Genomic DNA, 21,858 nt, shown 5'->3' on the forward strand with positions numbered 1-21,858 from the left:
GTCTCCGAGCCTGATTAGCCGATCCATCGGTCGCTTCTTACGACCAGCATAGATTGCTGGGGACCAGTTATAACCAGGATTTTCACGATGGTTTTACTATTCAAGCTCTTACGTTTTATGTGAATTCCAAATGTAGCATCTTAATTATGTCTGTCCAACATTTGTTCTGTTTTCCCTATCTGTGTCTGTGTCATTTTATGCTTTAGTGTGAGTGTAGACCGCCCTCGTGTTCTAATGGATTGTCTGCCCGAGAACGCATCATAACAAAACAGGCACACAAATGTCACTATAAAAGTGCAATAATCTTGAACGCGACGTGGAGCCCCAATTCACCTCACCATGTCCCCTCGTGTGAGAGTTGCATCCGCGTTCGCTGTATTGGTTCTTTTTTGGTAGGGACTACATGTTCATTTTCAAAAGGAGAATCAGATGTACCATTGCTTCACGCACAGGACATGTGTGACATCCACAAGGACACTCAAACTTCTAGATGCTTGGTAAAAATAGAGAAATGGGTTTGCTTATCACATTTTATTAAAACAAAATATATATTATGTTTTGCCACAACCTTGATGAAGCAATACAGATAGGTTTCCACCATTACCTTTTCTGTTATTGAGAGGAGCGCTCACTAAAGCAATTCACAGACGAGCGAAATTTGCGTTCTAAGGGGAGGGCGATGCGAGGGGAGGGGTGTCGAGTAGGAGTTTGGAACTGCTGGTTGGTAGAGGGGCATGCGAAGGATGGTGTGTGTCGAATAGGGGTTTGGAACTGCTGGTTGGCGGAGTGGCAGGCGAGGGGTTGGGTGTCGAGTAGGAGTTTGGAACTGCAGGTTGGTAGAGGGGCATGCGAAGGGTGGGGTGTGTCGAATAGGGGTTTGGAACTGCAGTACAATACAATATGTCTATACAATGGAATAGACAGGATCATTATGAGACTTCAGTGACAATTATCATACAATTCACATAAAGATTACAGATATACACATAAAGAATCCTGACAATTTCACATACAGTGACAACGTGATTCAACTATTACACACAATTCTATCACATCACGCTTCGGCACTTTAATCTGAATATGTTCCGAACATTGCAGCCTGAATAAAAGGTCACAGATTTGAATTATACATGTATGCACAGGCTCTAACGTCTATCCTCAACTCAAGCGCGGACAATCGTACAATGCATATATGGTGTATTATTGCTGCAAAATCCTAACATATTACGCTATCATTGCTTTTTAATATCTCTTAGCACTGTAGCTCACATGGATTTATAGACAACAGTTTGAAATGTCAACAAAAACAGTCGCTTAATAAAAGTTGATGTCGGCATCGACATTCAAATACTCTCTCTTTTTACTGACGTCTAAAACCTAATTTAACGATTTGGACAAACTATGTCATTATAGGGAGAAACCATCTTTCCGAGGCAGGGCAGCTAACTGATTGTAAAAGTCCAGTTTCCACCCCTGCCGAACTAGGCTGGAATAATGGAGTCACGAAAACAACATCCTCTTCGTAAACTACCTTGCATAATTCGGTCGATTGCAGGATGTGCAAAGCATATGCACCGTCAACAGGCATTTAATCAAGGTGCTCACGTGATTTGATGCACTTCAGGAAGACCCGTGTTATTACAATATAGCCTTCAACAAGTCTACTTCGACAAGGGTGGAAACTTGACTCTTAGAGTAAGTTAACTCCCTTGCCTCGGAAAGATGAGGACATACATGCTCCAAACTTCAACTCCTTCAGAAGTGTACAGAGCCAAAAATGCCTTCTGAGAGTATGTAAATGCTTGAAAATCAGATTCGAACATAGTAAGGGACTGCATTTGAAGTGCAATGGTCAAATAAAGATCAGAATTTAAGATACCGCAAAAACGGACCATGTGTGTTAAGCCCCACTATACTAACGTTACATATACCAAATTTCATTATAATCTGAAACTAATGGCCTTGAGAAGTTTTACCTAGCTTTGAAAAAAACCTTTCCGAGTAATGACAACAAATAGTTTGTTTAATATGGCTGTCAAATCGGATCGGAACAGCTTGAACAAAGTGGGTGTGGTGCCATTATTGGTGGGAACAAGCACGTGAGTCTAGGGGTGGTGCGCCAGACAAACAGCCCATGACATAAGCCCACTTGACTTTGAGTCAGGTGGGTTAAACATTCAACAATATTGTATCAACCCTTTTTTTGGAAACAGGTCAGTATCATCAAGGCAAGGTCTCGCCTCTCTGAAGAGACTAATAATAAAATCTCCATGCCTCAACATCGCTTCCTGATGATGGTGAGACATAAAGCAAGGAAAAGAAACAGGGCATTCAATCAACTTGTTGGTCTTCACAAACATTGCGTGAAATTGTCTTTTTTAGGAATTTTAAGAATGTTCTGTTCTATATTTATTTAGCTATAGCTTTCCATGCCCAAGCAGATTCGTAACCTCCAAGAAGGTATGTCCCGAAATGACAGGAGTTGGTCACGGATAGCCAGGTTCCCGTAGGCTGCGCTTGCGCTACCGTCCCACGAAACCAGGCTGACTGATAGCTTACACTACACGTGCTACCATTGTTACTCCGACGGAGAACTAGTATCCCGCCGACTCAGAAAAAAAGCGAATCATTTCCTGGTGATATGAGCTGGTCATTTTAAAAATAGGTTTCTGATATCATCCTTTATCATCATTTACTTTATCCTCGTCCTCATCACTCTCTCCATCAGTCGTTTATATCGAAACTTTTCAATCTTAGGACACACTCCGCAGGTTATTGTTCCTGATTTCTACTGAAGACAAGTTTCAGTTATTCACACAAATATCCCTTGATCTGAAGTAGAAGCAATACAATTTCACCATTGTGCATAACCACATAAATCCACCATATCTGATAAATATGTGTATCATAGTTGTTTCAGGACATTAACCTGCCACATTGGGGGACCAGGTGGCTCAGTCGTCTAAAGCGCCGCAATTCGCTGTACAGTGTTGCGTTCACCAAAGTGGTCAAAGTCTGAAAAATTTCCTCCCACATTAAGCCGACACGCCGTGATATGACAGGAATAATGTTCAAAGCGGTGTTAAACTTAAACTTACACACATCAACATAACTTGAACACTATAGCATATCTTCTATCTTTGCTGATTAATTAATTATTAAACAGACGCATATAGCCATGCACAATTAATATCCATCTGGTTGTGTTAGGACGGTGCCTGAACTGCTTAGATCACGTCACACTCGGATCCACTCGGCATCTTCCGTCATGCATAGATGTATAACACCTCGGGCGTAGGAATCACACGTGTAGTTCTTGAAACATGATGGTTGATCTTGAAAATACCATCAACATAATTAATAATTTGGATTGGAGAAGACGAAAGGCAGTATTTTCAACGTAAACAGAGGCCACGTTTCCTCCCAGGTTGTGTTGTGTCATGTGATAGTCACGTGATTGGAAGTAGTTCCAATATGGATTCCTCTCATTCTGGCCGAGATGTCCTATAAGACTGAGGCGATCCGAATGATCATGTCAGGAAGTTGACAGCAAACAGAACATACAGAACAAGAAAGACAACAAACAGGATCCGATCAAAGACCCGCGCAAGCTCCACCCAGTCCTGGCGTACATTTCTTGATGTCACTTCCGCTGACTGCTGGCCGACCAGGTAGTGCAGACATTTCCTGATATCGTCCATGTCAGACGTGGCTTCCGGTTGCGCCGAACTCTCCGGGTCTAAAGATGTCTGCGTTGTTCTTTCCGGTGTCCACAGGTTCTTGAGGCTGACGGAGTACACGTTTTCCACGGGCTCGTAGTTGTCAATGCAGAAAAACCGTCGGAACCCAAACCGACTGAGACATAACTGAAAGTGTAAGATCAATATTATAGGATGATACAGCATTGTCAGGGCTCTAGGGCCCATGGTTAACAAGATTAATCTTACTTTGAAGTAAGGCAAGTTCTATGGATGAACAACTTCTTTATTACTAATTGTAATAAAGAAGTTGTTCATCCATAGAACTTGTCTTACTTCATCACACCAACTTGTAAATGCCACTTAAGTAATCTTACGTTATTCAAATACATTGTAATATTGGAAAATTTAACATATGGCATGGCCATGTATAATGATGTTTAATGCCGCACTCAGCAATAAAAAATCGAATCTGGACCAGAAAATTCAAAAAAGTGACTGACATTATGAGCATCGATCGATACGATGGGATACGATGACATGCATGAACCAAGTCAGCCAGCCTGACAACCCGATCATGTTATTCGCCTCTTATGCCTCTGACGACATGCATGGGTTGGATGGAAATCAATTCTATCCCAGATCTTCACAAGCCGTAAGTGCTTGAGTCTGTTGTAGGTGGGTGTAGCATATTTTCGCATGTTTTTAACAACTGAGTTTGTTTAGGACAACCAGCGTGCTCAATGAACCGTTTTGAATTGTTCTGGTAAATCCCGGGGTAAAATTATTTGATACAGTATCCCAGCCCGACCAACCCGTCAAGGACATAGAATGGCCCGTCCCTTAACCTGCAAAAGAGTGAACGGTCAATGTGTCCATGGTTGTGATGGGGGCGGTGGGGTAGCCTAGTGGTTAAAGCGGTCGCTCGTCACGCCGAAAGCCCGGATTCGATTCCCCTCATGAGTACAATGTGTTAAGCCCGTTTCTGGGCCCGTTCCGTTTCTTCCCCCGTGATATTGCTAAAAGATCCGCGTAAATCCATAATAAATATAAAAATCTCTTTCCCATTGGCATATACTTTTAAACATTTCCAATACATGATCAGACAAAATAATGGTCCAGGTCTAAAAAGTCTCTGTGTTATATGGAGACAATTGTATAAACCATAAAATGTTGAATTTCAGTATAAGCACACTATTTCTGCAATTCAGAGTGACCTTCAGTCATCCTCGTTGTCCTCACCCATTTGAGCCAGCCAGGGAGGGGCTTGTGTCGCACACCCCGCTGCCCCATGTTGCTGACGAATATGGACAGCATCACGCTACACGCACACAGCGCCATGGTGCCCAGGTAGAAATACCCTGAAACAAGAAAACATAACCCTTGTCCGCTGGTCCAAGTCTAGTATATTTCCTTAAGGACCAGTAAAATTGAGTAGATGCTGGTCCGGTGGTCTAGGGTTAGTTTTGGGACTAACAAAGGAATCTTAAATAAGTTTGTAGGACTTTTAAAATCGGCGACTATTCGAACTGTGTGAAGGTCCAGTGTAGAATGCAAGTCCACACAAAACTGTCATTGTTCAAGGTTTCAGGGCGACTTAAGTAAGAGGTGTTTGGACTAAGGGACATGCACAAGGTGGCGCTTTGGAGCCCAACTCGTCATACACAATACAACTGTGAATACAGAGATAGTAGTAGTTTTAGTGGTAGTAGTTGTTTGTTTGTTGTTTAACGCCGCACTCAGCAATATTCCAGCTGAAAGACTGCGGTCTGTAAATAATCGAGTCTGGACCAGACGATCCAGTGATTGAGCATGAGGATTCATGAGCATCGATCCACGCAATTGGGACACGATGACATGCATCAACCAAGTCAGCGAGCCTGACCACCCGATCCCGTTAGTCGCCTCTTACGACAACCATAGTGGACCTTTACGGCAAGCAGAGTCGCCTTAGTAGAATCAGCAATTGCCCATTTGTGCCTAACTCGGCTCTCAACCGTGTGCTGGAGAAACGTTCGTTAAACGACTTTTCCGTAGAACATATCTGGACAGAAGCTATCATAAAATCCCGTTTCGATGCGCTTTGTGTGTGTGTGTGTGTGTGTGTGTGTGTGTGTGTGTGTGTGTGTGCGTGCGTGTGCGTGCGTGCGTTCGTGGCCACCCTCCTAGGGGCCACCCTACCAACTCACCTATTTTAGGAACGTTGTTATGGCTGAACGGAATGGCCTCCTCCAAAGCAAGAATCAACACCGTGAGACTAAGCATTATCAGCATACCTGAAACATCACACCTCGTGTACTGTTGATTGATACATTCAACAAATGAAATTTGAATATTTGCCTTTCACCAATTGCAATTCATCTTCCCGAGGCAAGGGTTTCCACCCTTGCCGAACTACGCTGGAACACCGGGCTCGATCGTAGCGCCACCAGTGGCTATTATGAGTTGTGTCCCTTACATGTCCTTCTATTGACTAAGATGATTCCACCGCTCATATTACTTGCTTTTGCGACCCGTGAAGACCCGGGGCAGAATAGGTCTTCAGCAACCCATGCCTCATCATCTAATTGGTGAATAGATTAACGCGATTCCCACTGTGTCTCCACTCCCTACTCTGACAGTACGATGAAGTAAATGTAGTAAATGAAGTCCCTTGGGATGGTTTGTGTCTGTTGTTTAACGCCGCCACAGCAATATTCCAGCTATATGGGCGGATCCTGTAATTAATGGAGTACGTAATCCAGTGATTGATGTTATGAGCACCAATCCACGATAGCACGCAGTCACCGAGCCTGGTCGTCCGAACAATTCAGTGGTTTCTTACGACCAGGAAAGGATATTTGGAACATATTCTAGCCCAGAATCTTCAAGCGGCCAGACCGAGTGTGAAGCTGTTTATAGTAGAAACTAGACCTGTGTCTGATGTTTGTGACGATATGGAAAAAGGGACAATTCTACAGCTCATGCAGAGGGTAATCATGAAGAAATATTAGAGTATTCGCTCAGTATTGTATGTTTGTTACGTATCAAAAAAAGCGAGAGTAGTTCAATTTCTGTTCAATAAACATAAAATTTACATAATAAACAACCATACAGTGATGTGAATCCTATTGACGTAACATCTACACGCTAGATAGACATCTTGTAAAAGATAACAATTAAGTTGTATTTAACTCACTATAAGTAGCGAACCCGTCGTGACCCCTGACCTTAGTTGAACTCACCTTGAGTTGCCTCCCCTCTGAACTGGAAGTATCAGTAGAACTCACAAAGAGTTGTCTCCCCTCTGAACTGGAAGTATCAGTATAACTCACCTTGAGTTGTCTCCCCTCTGACCTGCAAGTATCAGTATAACTCACAAAGAGTTGTCCCCCTCTGACCTGCAAGTATCAGTATAACTCACCTTGAGTTGTCTCCCCTCAAACAGTATCAGTATAACTCACCTTGAGTTGTCTCCCCTCTGACCTGCAAGTATTAGTAATACTCACCTTGAGTTGTCTCCCCTCTGACCTAGAAGTCGAACTCACAAAGAGTTGTATCCCCTCCTACAGTATCAGTAGAACGTCCCTAGAGTTATCTCCCCTCTGACCTGGAAGTCGAACTCACAAAGAGTTGTTTCCCCTCCGACAGTATCAGTATAACTCACCCTGAGTTGTCTCCCCTCTGAACTGGAAGTATCAGTAGAACTCACCTTGAATTGTCTCCCCTCCAACAGTATCAGTAGAACTCACCTTGAGTTGTCTCCCCTCCAACAGTATCAGTATAACTCACCCTGAGTTGTCTCCCCTCTGAACTGGAAGTATCAGTATAACTCACCTGAGGTGTCTCCCCTCAAACAGTATCAGTATAACTCACCTTGAGTTGTATCCCCTCTGACCTGCAAGTATCAGTATAACTCACCTTGAGTTGTCTGCCCTCTGACCTGCAAGTATCAGTAGAACTCACCTTGAGTTGTCTCCCCTCTGACCTGCAAGTATCAGTATAACTCACCTTGAGTTGTCTCCCCTCTGACCTGCAGGTATCAGTATAACTCACCTTGAGTTGTCTCCACTCTGACCTGCAAGTATCAGTATAACTCACCTTGAGTTGTCCCCCTCTGACCTGGAAGTCGAACTCACAAACAGTTGTCTCCCCTCCGACAGTATCAGTATAACTCACCCTGAGTTGTCTCCCCTCTTAACTGGAAGTATCAGTAGAACTCACCTTGAGTTGTCTCCCCTCCAACAGTATCAGTATAACTCACCCTGAGTTGTCTCCCCTCTGAACTGGAAGTATCAGTATAACTCACCTTGAGTTGTCTTCCCTCTGACCTGGAAGTATCAGTCGAACTCAGAAAGAGTTGTCTCCCCTCTGAACTGGAAGTATCAGTATAACTCACCTTGAGTTGTCTCCCCTCCAACAGTATCAGTAGAACTCACCTTGAGTTGTCTCCCCTCTGACCTGCAAGTATCAGTATAACTCACCTTGAGTTGTCTCCCCTCTGAACTGGAAGTATCAGTATAACTCACCTTGAGTTGTCTCCCCTCTGACCTGCAAGTATCAGTATAACTCACCTTGAGTTGTCTCCCCTCTGACCTGAAAGTCGAACTCACAAAGAGTTGTCTTCCCCTCCGACAGTATCAGTATAACTCACCTTGAGTTGTCTCCCCTCTGACCTGGAAGTTTCAGTCCAAATCACAGAGAGTTGTCTTCCCTCTGACAGTATCAGTAGAACTCACCATAAGTTGTCTTCCCCTCCGACAGTATCAGTAGAACTCACCATAAGTTGTCTTCCCCTCCGACAGTATCAGTAGAACTCACCATAAGTTGTCTTCCCGTCTGAACTGGAGGGTATGAGGAACAGCAGGGGGACTAGGAGCCCGAACACTGCGGCAGGTCCTACTGCAAGGAAGCGGTAGAACGTCGACCGCCGGCTGATATGCACCTTCACAGTCAAGGTCTCGAAGAAATCTTCACAACAGGTGTAATTGACAGATTTGATGCTGGCCACAGCTCTGATGAGTTCCCACGTGGGATGAGAGGGTGAGCTGAAGTCCGACCCGGACAAGGCGAGGTCCTTGTCAAGGCTCGGGCTTTCCATGAATGACAGCATCATCTCCGCGCGCGAGTGCACCCACGAGCCCAGGATCATCGGGCACTGCTGGGTGTCAAAGGGGAAGGAACTCATATCCATGGGGCATTTGCTGGCGATTGTCCACAAGGGGACCCAGAATACGCTGCCGTCGCTGAGCACGTGGGCGATCTCGTCATAACGAGACTGGCGTCCATACATTCCAGCTCTGGAGAACAAAAGATCGTGTTATAATGAAACACTTCGCAAACAGCTATAAGAAATATCAGTGATTTACTTTCAGTTTGTCAGCACCATACCCGCGATCATGGGTTTCACCAAAGTGGTAAACGTCTGATACCTGTCTCACTTCGGACTTTCCTCCCACATTAAGCTGACACGCCGGGATATAACTGGAATACAGCCTCAAACCCAACTCACACACTCACTTCATTGTGTTCAGCCCAGTCGTCTAAGGCGCCGCGATTCGCTGTGCAGAGTTGCGTCCCTTGGGCACGCCAGAAACCTATGATTACGGGTTCGAATCCCGGTTCGCCGCCATTATGTTTCTAGGTTTGTCAGCACCATACCCGTGCTCGTGGGTTTCAACGAAGTGGTAAACGTCCAAGACCTGTATCACTTCGGGCTTTCCTCCCACATTAAGCTGACATGCCGCGATATAACTGGAATGCTGTTAAAAGCGGCGTTAAACCCAACTCACTCACTCACTCATTTTTTGCCGAATCGTTATGATTCGAAACACGATTAACCATTATCAATTAAGTATTCAACTATTAATATGTAGTTGGTCTGATATCGTGGGATTCACCGTAGTGGTAAACGTCCAAGACCTGCATCACTTCGGGCTTTCCTCCCACATTAAGCTGACACGCCGTGATATAACGGGAATACTGTTAAAAGCGGCGTTAAACACAACTTACTCACTCACTCGTTTGAAGAGCAGCAGGAAGAACCGTCATAATTGATAACAGAGATTTCTTACAAGATAACTTTTATCCAGAGGAACAACATTGCGCCAAGAAATTGTGTAGCATACCTTCCTATTGATGCAAGTACTTTTTTGTGATAAGGTGCAAAGATGGTCGTTTCACCATGTTTTTACAACAGCTACATATGGGCATATCCTGCCCTACTATAGTACAAATTATGCAGGTGTTGAGACGAATAACGTCATCTTCTGAAAAGTTTGCTAATTTATCAAATTTTGCAGATCAAGTGGGTCATATCCCCAATCTCATTAAATCAGATGTTAGTTCTCGATGCCGCTAAACAAAAACCTGTTGACATCCCATTGCAGGTCATGTCAGAACGACCTTTCGCGAATTTAACTGACAAATAAAATGACTAACAAGAAGTCGACTTTGGCCAATCAGAAAGCAGCTTTCTTGAGTTTCGCGGTACCAGTTTCAAACTGGCGACTTCACTCCAGTCTACGCTTTCAAAAATATCAATTCAAACTTTTGAAACTGAACACATGTAAATTCTGGAATGTGTAAAAGATGGCATGGCAGTACTACCGGTGGGCTATGGAAAGTCTTTCGTTTCAAATGTTTATCCCATTGAAGTGAAATAACCCGTGTTAACCTTTTCGAGGTTACATTCCTACTGTCACTGTCCCGTTCTGGTAAGCGACGCCCTGATTGGTCGGATAAAAGGTCGTTCGGGCGTGACCCTTAATAGGATGTCCTCAGATCTTTGTTTAGCGGAAGCGAGAACTAAGATCCGACTTTATTAACATTGGTCAAGTCCATCCATAATTCTTTCAAAATGCAATAGTCAGCTTTTCCTTCATGTCGAGGAATATTCCTGCAGCTCCAACGTTTGGTGTCTACATTTAACAACTAAATCTGTTTGAGTTAACCCACACAGAGTTTCAGCGACATAGTTTCAGAGGACATCTGTTAAAAGTAAACTTTAACGGCCGCGGACAACGCCTTTAGACAGTTAAGAGACAGGTAGTTTAATACAGGGGTTGGGGTGTGGAATGCGGGTGGGGTGGCGGGTGGTGATCTTGGTCTTAGGTCTGCATCATATGTTGCTGACACGCCCCCTTTTATGTACTTTTTAATCATGCCCCTACCCTCCCTTTCGCTGTTTCCTTTTTTATGACACCCCCTCTAATCCCCCCCCTCCCAATACATAGAGAATCTCACCCGAGTGTCTTTTGATATCAAATATATCAACACGAGTTGATAAAAGGGGAAAAATTCCGAGGCTTGCCGAGGAATTTTGCCACTTTTATCAACGAGTGTTGATATATTTGATATCAAAAGACACGAGGGTGAGATTTTATTTATCATCCAACATCATTCTTTCAACTTTTTCAATTTGTAGACAGTAATTAGCAGTGTCTTCAGTGTAAAAAGTACTGAAAACGGCTTCAGTAGCAGAGCCATTAGTGATGTCATTTGATTGTGACGTCATGGTAACCAGTGACGTCACAATGGTCTGCAAAGCATTGCGATGTAATTTCATTGCAGCGATATCTACAGTGTAGATATCGCTTGATCTCATCCAAGCGATATCTCCTGTGGGAGCCAGTTTTGGATGATAAACTCACCTTCACCCCCTCCCTATACAAAATGACCAGTCCCTTAGGTAACATGCAGAAGGGAGGACAAGTAATCAAACATTTTAACCTCATTCTGATGTGGAAGGCTACGACCTGATTCTCAATTACAAGAGTGATGCACAGGGCATGCCAGATCGCCTTCAGCAGAGCAATGTTGTCACGTCGACTTGTTTGACTACATCGAGGCACTACATGTATTCAAGTGAAGTAGTGTCATTTGACATTTGACCAATGATTTATTCAAATTGGGCAATCACCCCGTTAACGATGTTCGGTGCTACAACACTTACAGAACCAACTACATGACACCTCTACTCAGCGGTATTCAACGGGCTAATGTGGAATCGTGTAAATCCATTTCATTGATGGCACCACGAGCTACGGGAAATGGGCTTAATGTACTCGGGCGTACTGACCGTATGACTATGTATGCTGAAGTTCGTACGACAATAGTCAACTTTGGACGTATAAATATACTACCGTATTGACGTTTATATATTCTTCTGTACTGCCCTTAAAATATTCTACCTTACGGACCTATTGCCTATAAATATTTTGCCGTATACTGACTTTTTGCTGTTTAAATATTCTACCGTACTGACGTCAACGTATGTTGAACTTATGACGTTCATGTTGACAATTTGTAGAAATAATTATACTCTGACGTCCATGTACAGACGCAAAGCATTTTGTTCTACTGCCGTTAGTGTATACTAACGAACTGACCCTCTCACTGCATGTTTACTGACGAAACGACCCCCTCACGTCATGTTCACTGACGTAACGACCTCACGTCATGTTTACTGACGCAACGACCCCCTCACGTCATGTTTACTGACGTAACGACCTCACGTCATGTTTACTGATCTAACGACCCTCTCACGTCATGTTTACTAACATAACGACCCTCTCACGTCATGCTTACTGACATAACGACCCTCTCACGTCATGCTTACTGACGTAAAGACCCTCTCACGTCATGTTTACCGACGTAACGACCCTCTCACGTCATGTTTACTAACATAACGACCCTCTCACGTCATGCTTACTGACATAACGACCCTCTCACGTCATGCTTACTGACGTAAAGACCCTCTCACGTCATGTTTACCGACGTAACGACCCTCTCACGTCATGTTTACTGACATAACGACCCTCTCACGTCATGCTTACTGACGTAACGACCCCCTCATGTCATGTTCAGTGACATAACGACCTCACGTCATGTTTACTGACATAACGACCCTCTCACGTCATGCTTACTGACTTAACGACCCCCTCACGTCATGTTCACTAACGTAGTGACCCTCTCACGTCATGTTTACTGACATAACGACCCTCTCACGTCATGTGTACTGACGTCACGACCCCCCTCACGTCATGTTCACTGACGTAGTGACCCTCTCATGTCATGTTTACTGACATAACGACCTCACGTCATGATTACTGACGTAACGGCCCTCTCACGTCATGTTCAATGACGTAACGACCCTCTCACGTCATGTTTACTGACGTAACGACCCTCTCATGTCATGTTTACTGACATAATGACCTCACGTCATGTTTACTGACGTAACGGCCCTCTCACGTCATGTTTACTGACATAACGACCCTTTCACGTCATAGATACCTCTTATTTTAATTTGGAACCGAGCGCTTTAGTTCAAAATAAGTGTTCAAAACACATGGTTTTTTTAAAAAGAAATTGACAAATTACCCTCCAAACTTAGCCCAAAGATAGATGTTTTAATTTCATCGCAACTCTCTGTGCACTGTGATTTACGGGGAATGAGCCTGCTCGTACAATGTGATTACCAGTGGAACTGGAGTATGACTGAACAACCGCTCTTTGGGCCTCCTGACGAGCCGGCTATGCTGACACGAACAATCGGCATGGTTTGTACTGCCAATTTCAAGATTCTCAGATTCAAAGCCATCGTGTGCTAGCAATGAGACAGTTGTCGTCCAGGAATAGTGGGTCGTGTATGGCTTTCTTAATTGTGCGTGTTCTGAAATGAATGTCATCGAGTTTGTCTTCAATGATGTCGGGACATTGTTTTCGTGACCTTTCGAATGGACGAGTGTTTTCCGAGTGATGGACTTTAAAATCTCTTCTGCCAATTCTTTACGATGGTGGTTGACGGAGATGGCAATGAATATCGATCAGAAAAGGGTTTGCAAACAACATGTTGTCATGAATAGAGTTTTTCAAACAATTTTTATAATGTTTTATTTTACTTTCATTGTCGGTTGTAAAACAATTAAAAATGAGGAAATTGCTAAAATTGTTCCGATTCTGGTCACCATAGAACATTTCCCTAACAGTTTCATAAACATTTCATTTGTATGCCAAAGATACGCCCTCGTTAAATCTTTTTATATCATCATCGAAGCAGTTTAGTTTAGTATTTCCGCTACTGGACGCTATGCCGTCTATTAATTTCGCGAGAGCCCTTCACTCGGCTTGTATTAGAGGCCCAGCGTGTAATAGAGGATATATAGATACGTTTAACAGTTCATATCGGGGGTGATCGATCGGCAGCCATTTTTTTATGAATCGATATGTAGGCCATCTATACGCACGTTTTTTTGTAAAAAGGGGTTTCGTAGCAAAAAGGAAACCCCTTTCTAACCAATCAGAATCAAGCATTCATCAACATCATGGTAGAATGACGTATGTATACTTGTGCGTACGTTTGTATCAGCACACTGACGTCTATATACACCACACGTCCTCAGAACTGGCATTCGATTCCTTGGCTGTGTCATACCAAAAGACGTTGACAGGTGGTACTTCCTGTTACCATGCCTGGCGTTCGACATTAAGTGGATAACGCAAGGCCTGGTCGGCTCGGAGTCACTATACTGTGTCTGACTTGGTGTATTCATGTTAAACGAAGGCATGGTGAGTGAGTGAGTGAGTGAGTGAGTGAGTGAGTGAGTGAGTGAGTGAGTAAGTAAGTGCTTGAATGTGTAAGTGAGGTTTTACACAGCTGGGAAGGACATGGCAGTTATATGTAGGATATGATTTACAAATTTAATTACTTGTAACAATTCAAACAGCCAAGCATTATTTCTTCACCATGGCCTCGCAATCTAAATTATTAGCATCTATTCAAAGTTTGTATGCGTATGGACACATTAGGGTGGGTCTGGCAAATCTTAATGGGCAATCTCAATAAAACACAATCTTTACTCCGACATGATACTTCTCTGCTTCAAGATCTGAGGTCACCTCCTGAATGTCACGTCAGGTGAACCATCCGACTTCCGTTGGATTCATTAGCCAATCAGATGCCAGCTTTCTGAAACGAGGTGGCTTCATTTTTTTACCATCTCGATTCGGAAATGTCGATTAAGAAATGATAACACTCACGCAGGACAAAGATATGCCTTCGTTGGTACTCTCTTTTGACCATGGATGCCACGTCGCTCAGAGTACATAACATATCCACGACAACATAATGCACATTTGGAATGGTCGTTTTAGCTCAGATTTTTAGACACAGAAATCAAATATGCCGGTCTGAATGCTTCGCTGAATCGTCCCGAGACTTAAGAAGCCTTGGCGATGATTGGCTGGTCACGGGCGTCCTCAGATCTTCACGCAGAGCGCTATCGTATCAGAGTAACAGATCCGGTTTTATTGACTTCGTGAGTAAGACTGGGGTACTCACGTGTTGTAGGGCACGATGTCCGGTATCCACAACTTGTCCACGGGGAGACGGATCGTACCCATCCCGCCATACTCGCTGGCGTTCCATGCCAAACGTGGGTCTTTCCAAAGCTGAACAGCAAATATAACCCATCAACTGTGTCGTAATAATATGATCTCAGTTGTTAATAACATAGATTTGCTGATCTTTGCATGCAGTTTAGTCAAGATGAATAAAATACGTTTAATAATAATATCACGGTGTGTCAACATAATGTTGGAGGAAAGCCCGAAGTGATGCAGGTCTTAGACGTTTACCACTTCAATGAAAACCCACGAGTACGGGTATGGGTGGCCGAGTCGTCTAAGGCGCCGCGATTCGCTGTGCAGAATTGCGTCCTTTGGGCACACCAGAAACCTATGATTGTGGGTTCGAATCCCGGTTCGCCCCAATTATGTTTCTAGGTTTGTCAGCACCATATCCGTGCTCGTGGGTTTCACTGAAGTGGTAAACGTCTAAGACTGCATCCTCCCACATTAAGCTGACACGCCGTGATATAACTGGAATAATGTTAAAAGCGGCGTAAAACCCAACTCACTCACTCACTCACTCATAGGTTTGTGGGCACCCTAGTGATAAGATCCCCCTATGGTCGGTGGTCCGATCCAAAGACGCGTCACAGTCACCCAAGGACTGGCCACCTCGGAGGATACTGTGTCTAAGTGGGGTATCCATGTTGAACTGCGGCATGGTATGTAATAATCTTGAACGCGACGTTAAACCCCATTTTACCTTGTGTTTCATGGGGCTGCAAAACACACATGATTCTCGGGCACATTTTCTTCAAAATGAGAAATTAAGTCTTCTGAAAATTTCTTTTTATATCTTAAACAAACACAACTCGATCTTTCTTATAATCAGCTGTCAAGCGAGCAATTTTAAGGATGACAGAATCACGAGCAGTATTTTGTCGGAGAAATATTTCCTTTTTATCTTAACCGAAAGAAGATTGCGAAGATCACTTTTGTTATTATTGGATTGACAGTACGTACCTGCGCTAACAGAAGCGTAGCAGTGAAGATGTTCTTGTTCTCGTCCTGAAACGTAAGCAGAGGCCTTGGGGTCATATAACCGTAGTGTACACAATCATCGCGCCTGTTGATTGACGCTGACGTCCATCGCCTCATCCTACTACTACTCCATCGTCATCATCACCACCACTGCCATCTTTACCACTAACATCATCACCGCGACATCAAAGTCACCACCAACGTTAGTGCTAATTCTAATATTATTACAACAACTGGCCCGTGAAGATCCGGGGTAGAATAGGTCTTCAGCAACCCATGCTTGTCGTAAGAGGCGACTAACGGTTGGTTGGTTTGTTGTTTAACGCCGCACTCAGCAATATTCTATCTATATGATAGCGGTCTGTAAATAATCTGGACCAGACAATCCAGTGATTAATATCATGAGGGCGACTAACGGGATCGGGTGGTCAGGCTCGCTGACTTGGTTGATGCATGTCAACGATCCCAATTGCGTGGATCGATGCTCATGTTGTCAATCACTGGATTGTCTGGTCCAGACTCGATTATTTACAGACCGCCGTCATATAGCTGGAATATTGCTGAGTGCGGCGTTGAACAACAAACAAACAAATAAACTACAACAACTTCTGCTGCAACAGCTGCCTCAACTACAAAGTGCCGAGGTCGTGGGTATGACCACACTGATAACCTGTCCAAACCAAAATAGGGACAGTAAAAACATCAACCGGATTTCCGACAAAAAAACATTTACCTTTTACGCTAATCGAATACATCTCAGCTGTTGTCAACACGTTACATGTATTAACGAGATACCCCGGGAATGGACGAGGTCTACTTACGACATCATCGACTCCGACGAAGCTGACTTGCATGGAGACGTTGACACTGGTCTTGACTTTGAGGACTGGCAGTGCCTCCTTCATGTAGCCCCGCATCAGGTGCTGAACCAACCTGCTCTCTATAGCAACGCTGCTCTGGGGCGGCACTGAGGGAAGAGACGTGGTCGTCATTGACACATATATGTGACTGTGGGTTTAGTCTGTATGGCGACTGGGTGTGTTGGGTAGACGCCGCTCTAAACAATATTCCAGTCATATCACGGCGGGGTGCCAAGAAGAATCATGCTGAGAAACAAACCCGGTCTGGGCCGTAAGGAGTCACAGCTTGAACCACTGGGCTACCGCAGCAGGTTATTCGTCTTTGTGAAGTGGGAATATTCTACGTAGCCTTGTTCCCTGGTTACACTGAGCGCCAGCGCAGCATACCCAGGGAACCAGGCTGTATTTTACAAGGCATCAGTTCTATGGCTGCGTTTGGGATTGATTGCATGTAAAAACACTCATAAATCATGCAATAATACGATGAAGAAAAATGTCACATTTTACGGAAATTTCGGATCAGAAACTTTATTCGCATACAATCTTTGCGTCCAATTCATCATAAAAAACATAAGTCAAAATGAATATTGTTGATAATCTAATGATCGTCCTGACCTGCTTCATTTCGACCTGAAACATCTTGACAAAACTAAGAAATGATCAAAGTCCCTCACTCACACGTGTTCTATGGCGTGGCAGTTGTGGATCCTATTGGATACTAACTGGACCCTGTGTTGGATACCAACTGGTCCCCGTGCTGGATACTAACTGGTCCCCGTGTTGGATACTAACTGTTCCCCGTGTTTGATACTAACTGGTCCCTGCATTGGATACTAACTGGTCCCTGTGTTGGATACTAACTGGTCCCCGTGTTGGATACTAACTGGTCCCCGTGTTGGATACTAACTGGTCCCCGTGTTGGATACTTACTGGTCCCCGTGTTGGATACTAACTGTTCCCCGTGTTTGATACTAACTGGTCCCTGCATTGGATACTAACTGGTCCCTGTGTTGGATACTAACTGGTCCCCGTGTTGGATACTAACTGGTCCCCGTGTTGGATACTAACTGGTCCCTGCATTGGATACTAACTTAATTGTCCCTATGCTGGATGCTAGCTAGTCCCCGTGTTGGATACTAACTGGTCCCCGTGTTGGATACTAACTGGTCCCTGCATTGGATACTAACTGGTCCCCGTGTTGGATACTAACTGGTCCCCGTGTTGGATACTAACTGGTCCCCGTGTTGGATACTAACTGGTCCCTGCATTGGATACTAACTCTACCCCGTGTTGGATACTAACTGGTCCCCGTGTTTGATACTAACTTGTCCCCGTGTTGGATACTAACTGGTCCCCGTGATTGATACTAACTTGACCCCCGTGATGGATACTAACTGGACCCCCGTGTTGGATACTAACTGGTCCCCGTGTTGGATACTAACTGGTCCCTGCATTGGATACTAACTCTACCCCGTGTTGGATACTAACTGGTCCCCGTGTTTGATACTAACTTGTCCCCGTATTGGATACTAACTGGTCCCCGTGATTGATACTAACTTGACCCCCGTGATGGATACTAACTGGACCCCCGTGTTGGATACTAACTGGTCCCTGTGTTGGATACTAACTGGTCCCCGTGTTGGATACTAATGGTCGCCGTGTAGGATACTAACTGGTCCCCGTGTTGGATACTAGCTGGTCCCCGTGTGGGATACTAGCTGGTCCCCGTGATGGATACTAACTGGACCCTGTGTTGGATACTAACTGGTCCCTGTGTTGGATATCAACTGGTCCCCGTGTTGGATACTAATTGGTCCCCGTGTTGGATACTAACTGGTCCCCGTGTTGGATACTAACTGGTCCCCGTGTTGGATACTAACTGGTCCCCGTGTTGGATACAAACAGGTCCCCGTGTTGGATACTAAATTAATTGTCCCTATGCTGGATGCTAGCTAGTCCCCGTGTTGGATACTAACTGGTCCCCGTGTTGGATACTAACTGGTCTCCGTGTTGGATACAAACAGGTCCCCGTGTTGGATTCTAACTGGTCCCCGTGTTGGATACTAACTGGTCCCTGCATTGGATACTAAATTAATTGTCCCTATGCTGGATGCTAGCTAGTCCCCGTGTTGGATACTAACTGGTCCCCGTGTTGGATACTAACTGGTCCCTGCGTTTGATAATAACTGGTCCCCGTGTTGGATACTTACTGGTCCTGTGTTGGATACTAACTGGTCCCTGTGTTGGATACTAACTGGTCCCTGTGTTGGATACTAACTGGTCCCTGCGTTTGATAATAACTGGTCCCCGTGTTGGATACTTACTGGTCCTGTGTTGGATACTAACTTAATTGCCCCTATGCTGGATGCTACTGCTGCTGCTGTCGTACATACAGTGTATATAATCACCGGATGTGTTCAGCGTCTATCACGGCTGTCCCTCCCGCCCAAACAGATGGATGACCCATCCCATTTCGTAACCTCGCATCAGCATAATCACGCTCCTCATTACCCCCTCAAAGTAGATACGGCTATCAGTCGTGAATTGTTTTGTAACGCCGACACTTCATGCACTCCATCCTCATCCCAAGAGACATACAAAATACAATATACTTGTACACGGGAAACGTATACCACCCCCGCAAGTCTTCCGTGTTCATTGAGTTTTTCTTAAATCGATTGATGAAGCGCTTTGTTTGTTTTTTGGTGTAGATTATATTTCAACCAAACTGCTAGACGAAAGAAAGTACACACCCGTGCGTGTTTTATCGTGGCTAACGGTGGAACAAACAAATGCTTATTCGATAGTGATGTATTTCAAACGGGTACATGGTTGTGATTTGGGCCTTAAGTTTGAAGTGCTTCGGCGACTGTTTTCGGCCTAGTAACATCCTGATAACGTTTGTAAGTTTTTTAGCAAATACATTTTTCAATATGTACTTTATTTGGACCGACAGTTTATCATAGACGTGTATGTACAGCCAGTGAAAAAATGGAAGCTAATTCCGTAAAATTAATTTTGAAAAAGACGCGCGATTGAAAGACCGGGTGAAAACGAAACACGAAAGACCCTCGTTTTGCGGTGTAACAATGACATCATTTTGACACCTTTTAAATACAACATATCTCTCAAAGTTCACGTGAATATCCTAGTCATTGATAATTACACAGCGATACACTAATGAAGGCAATCATGTCAGCCAGTGTAATGATGGACACACGACTACATGTATAGGATAATTACTACAAATAAGCGGCTCAACGAGGGAACATTTATTAGATTTAGTCTCAAAACATGTAAGTACATATAAATGTTCCGAAGGTCCGATTCTGAAATAAATTCAATTACAAGCACCATTTCTTATCACTGTTGGAGAAATACTGTCCATTGCTTCAATCCAGAATAACATTTTTCTAGAAGCTTGTCGTGTATTTTGAGCTGAACTAGAGCTGGCTTTTCTGTATAGGTACCGTATTTCCTCTAATAGAAGCCGGGTCAATTGTTCAGTGCAAAAAATAGAAGCCGGGCCTCTAATAGACGCCGGGTCGATCAATTGATACAATTAATGATCCCCTTTTGGGACCTAAATTCGTGGTCATAGTGAAATGGGGGTATTAATAGACGCCGGGCGTCCAATAGACGCCGGGCCTCTAATTGACGCCGGGTCAAAGGCTTGTCCGAAATAAACAGAAGCCCGGGCGTCTGTCGACATGTAATACATAAAAGTATCGCTTAAAATATCACCTTTTCTGTTTTTGAATCTATTCATTTTACCGTTTGGCACTAAAGACAGACGGGTGATATTTGGCTTATCTTGCCAATTTATTTCAACGCGTGGCCTGATATAGTTTGATATTTTCACGAGTGGGGATTAACTATAAAATAATACTATAACACAACGTATCCTACGACGTATTTTCTCATGAACGCTCTCATCCGCACCCCTTCCCCTCTCCCCCATCACGTTCAAACATCTAAGCCCCACAACCACCACCATCCATAATGACGATAACACTGCATAGGGACTGCATAGGGACTGCATAGGGACCCCTCCGCCCTAACCAAGCCCCCGTCCGCGTTATAGCGAAACGTCGTGGGAAGGCATTGGTTTCTTTACCCCATAAAGTTACTGCAAATACGTAAAGGCGGGAATCTTGGAAGATCCTGACCTATTCACTCTACTACGGCAATTATATGACTGCACGTGTGATTCAAGCGATAGATGCGGCAAGCATTCCTCGATGTCTGACGAGAACCTACCAGATTGGTACTGTAATTGCGCCGTGAGAAAGTTTACTCCAAACTTACCGCAGTGTACGATTGAGGCACTGGTCGCTGCCACCATCCACACGAAGAATGCTGCCATGTTGATTCTGTGAGCCTTCAGCAACAGTGAGAAGGAGCTGGTCTGTGACCCCTTTGTGGGTATAATGCTGGCGGGTTTAAATTTGAGCTAAATACCATGCGCTTTACAGCGATTGACTCTCCATCATACGGTAGAGACTGGAGGAGTTATCGTTCTTTGGTAGATGAGCCCAGACATGTGAAATGTCAAAGAAGCGCTCGGAAAAGATCTTCCTGTTTCTATCTGATGTGTGTCATCGCTGTGAGTGACATCATCACTGAGGACTGGAATGAAGTATGACTGTGTGTCTTTTGCGTCTCACCCTCACAGCAATGTATGACAAATGTACGAAAATATTGTAGACGAATAAGATATGACAGACGGCTGAGGGAGAGGAGATATGACAGATGGACCGGTGTGTTGTGTGTGTGTGTTGTGTGTGTGTGTGTGTGTGTGTGGGGGGGGGGATTTAACAGATGAACGAGGTGTGGGAGATGAGACTTGAGAGACGGACGGGGGTAGGGGAAGGGGGTGGTGGAGATTTGAGAGACGGACGGGGGTGGGGGCGAGAGGTTGTTGACATTTG

General features: G+C 44.3%; 1 protein-coding gene across 1 annotated transcript; it reads right to left on the bottom strand.

Moving 5' to 3' along the window:
* Nucleotides 1-516: 516 nt before the first annotated feature.
* Nucleotides 517-21,658, bottom strand: LOC124125248 (neuronal acetylcholine receptor subunit alpha-2-like). Its single transcript, XM_046488519.2, has 8 exons — nucleotides 21,236-21,658; nucleotides 16,889-17,034; nucleotides 16,050-16,094; nucleotides 15,019-15,128; nucleotides 8,499-8,977; nucleotides 5,888-5,974; nucleotides 4,941-5,059; nucleotides 517-3,866 (listed from the first exon to the last, which is right to left on the bottom strand). Exons 1-8 carry the CDS (start codon nucleotides 21,291-21,293, stop codon nucleotides 3,531-3,533), a joined length of 1,380 nt encoding a protein of 459 aa, XP_046344475.2. The 5' UTR covers nucleotides 21,294-21,658; the 3' UTR covers nucleotides 517-3,530.
* Nucleotides 21,659-21,858: the final 200 nt, after the last annotated feature.

Source organism: Haliotis rufescens, unplaced genomic scaffold (assembly GCF_023055435.1).
Source record: "Haliotis rufescens isolate VD_foot unplaced genomic scaffold, xgHalRufe1.0.p SCAF_9, whole genome shotgun sequence".
Classification (NCBI taxonomy): Eukaryota; Metazoa; Mollusca; class Gastropoda; order Lepetellida; family Haliotidae; genus Haliotis; species Haliotis rufescens.

Excerpts from the sequence above, each read along its gene's own strand:
- LOC124125248 (XM_046488519.2), bottom strand. The coding sequence starts at position 21,293 with ATGGCAGCATTCTTCGTGTGGATGGTGGCAGCGACCAGTGCCTCAATC. Across the intron at positions 16,095-16,888 it reads TCGTCGGAGTCGATGATGTC|GACGAGAACAAGAACATCTT; the intron begins GTAAGTAGACCT and ends CTTACGTTTCAG. Across the intron at positions 3,867-4,940 it reads TCCCTGGCTGGCTCAAATGG|TTATGTCTCAGTCGGTTTGG; the intron begins GTGAGGACAACG and ends TTACACTTTCAG.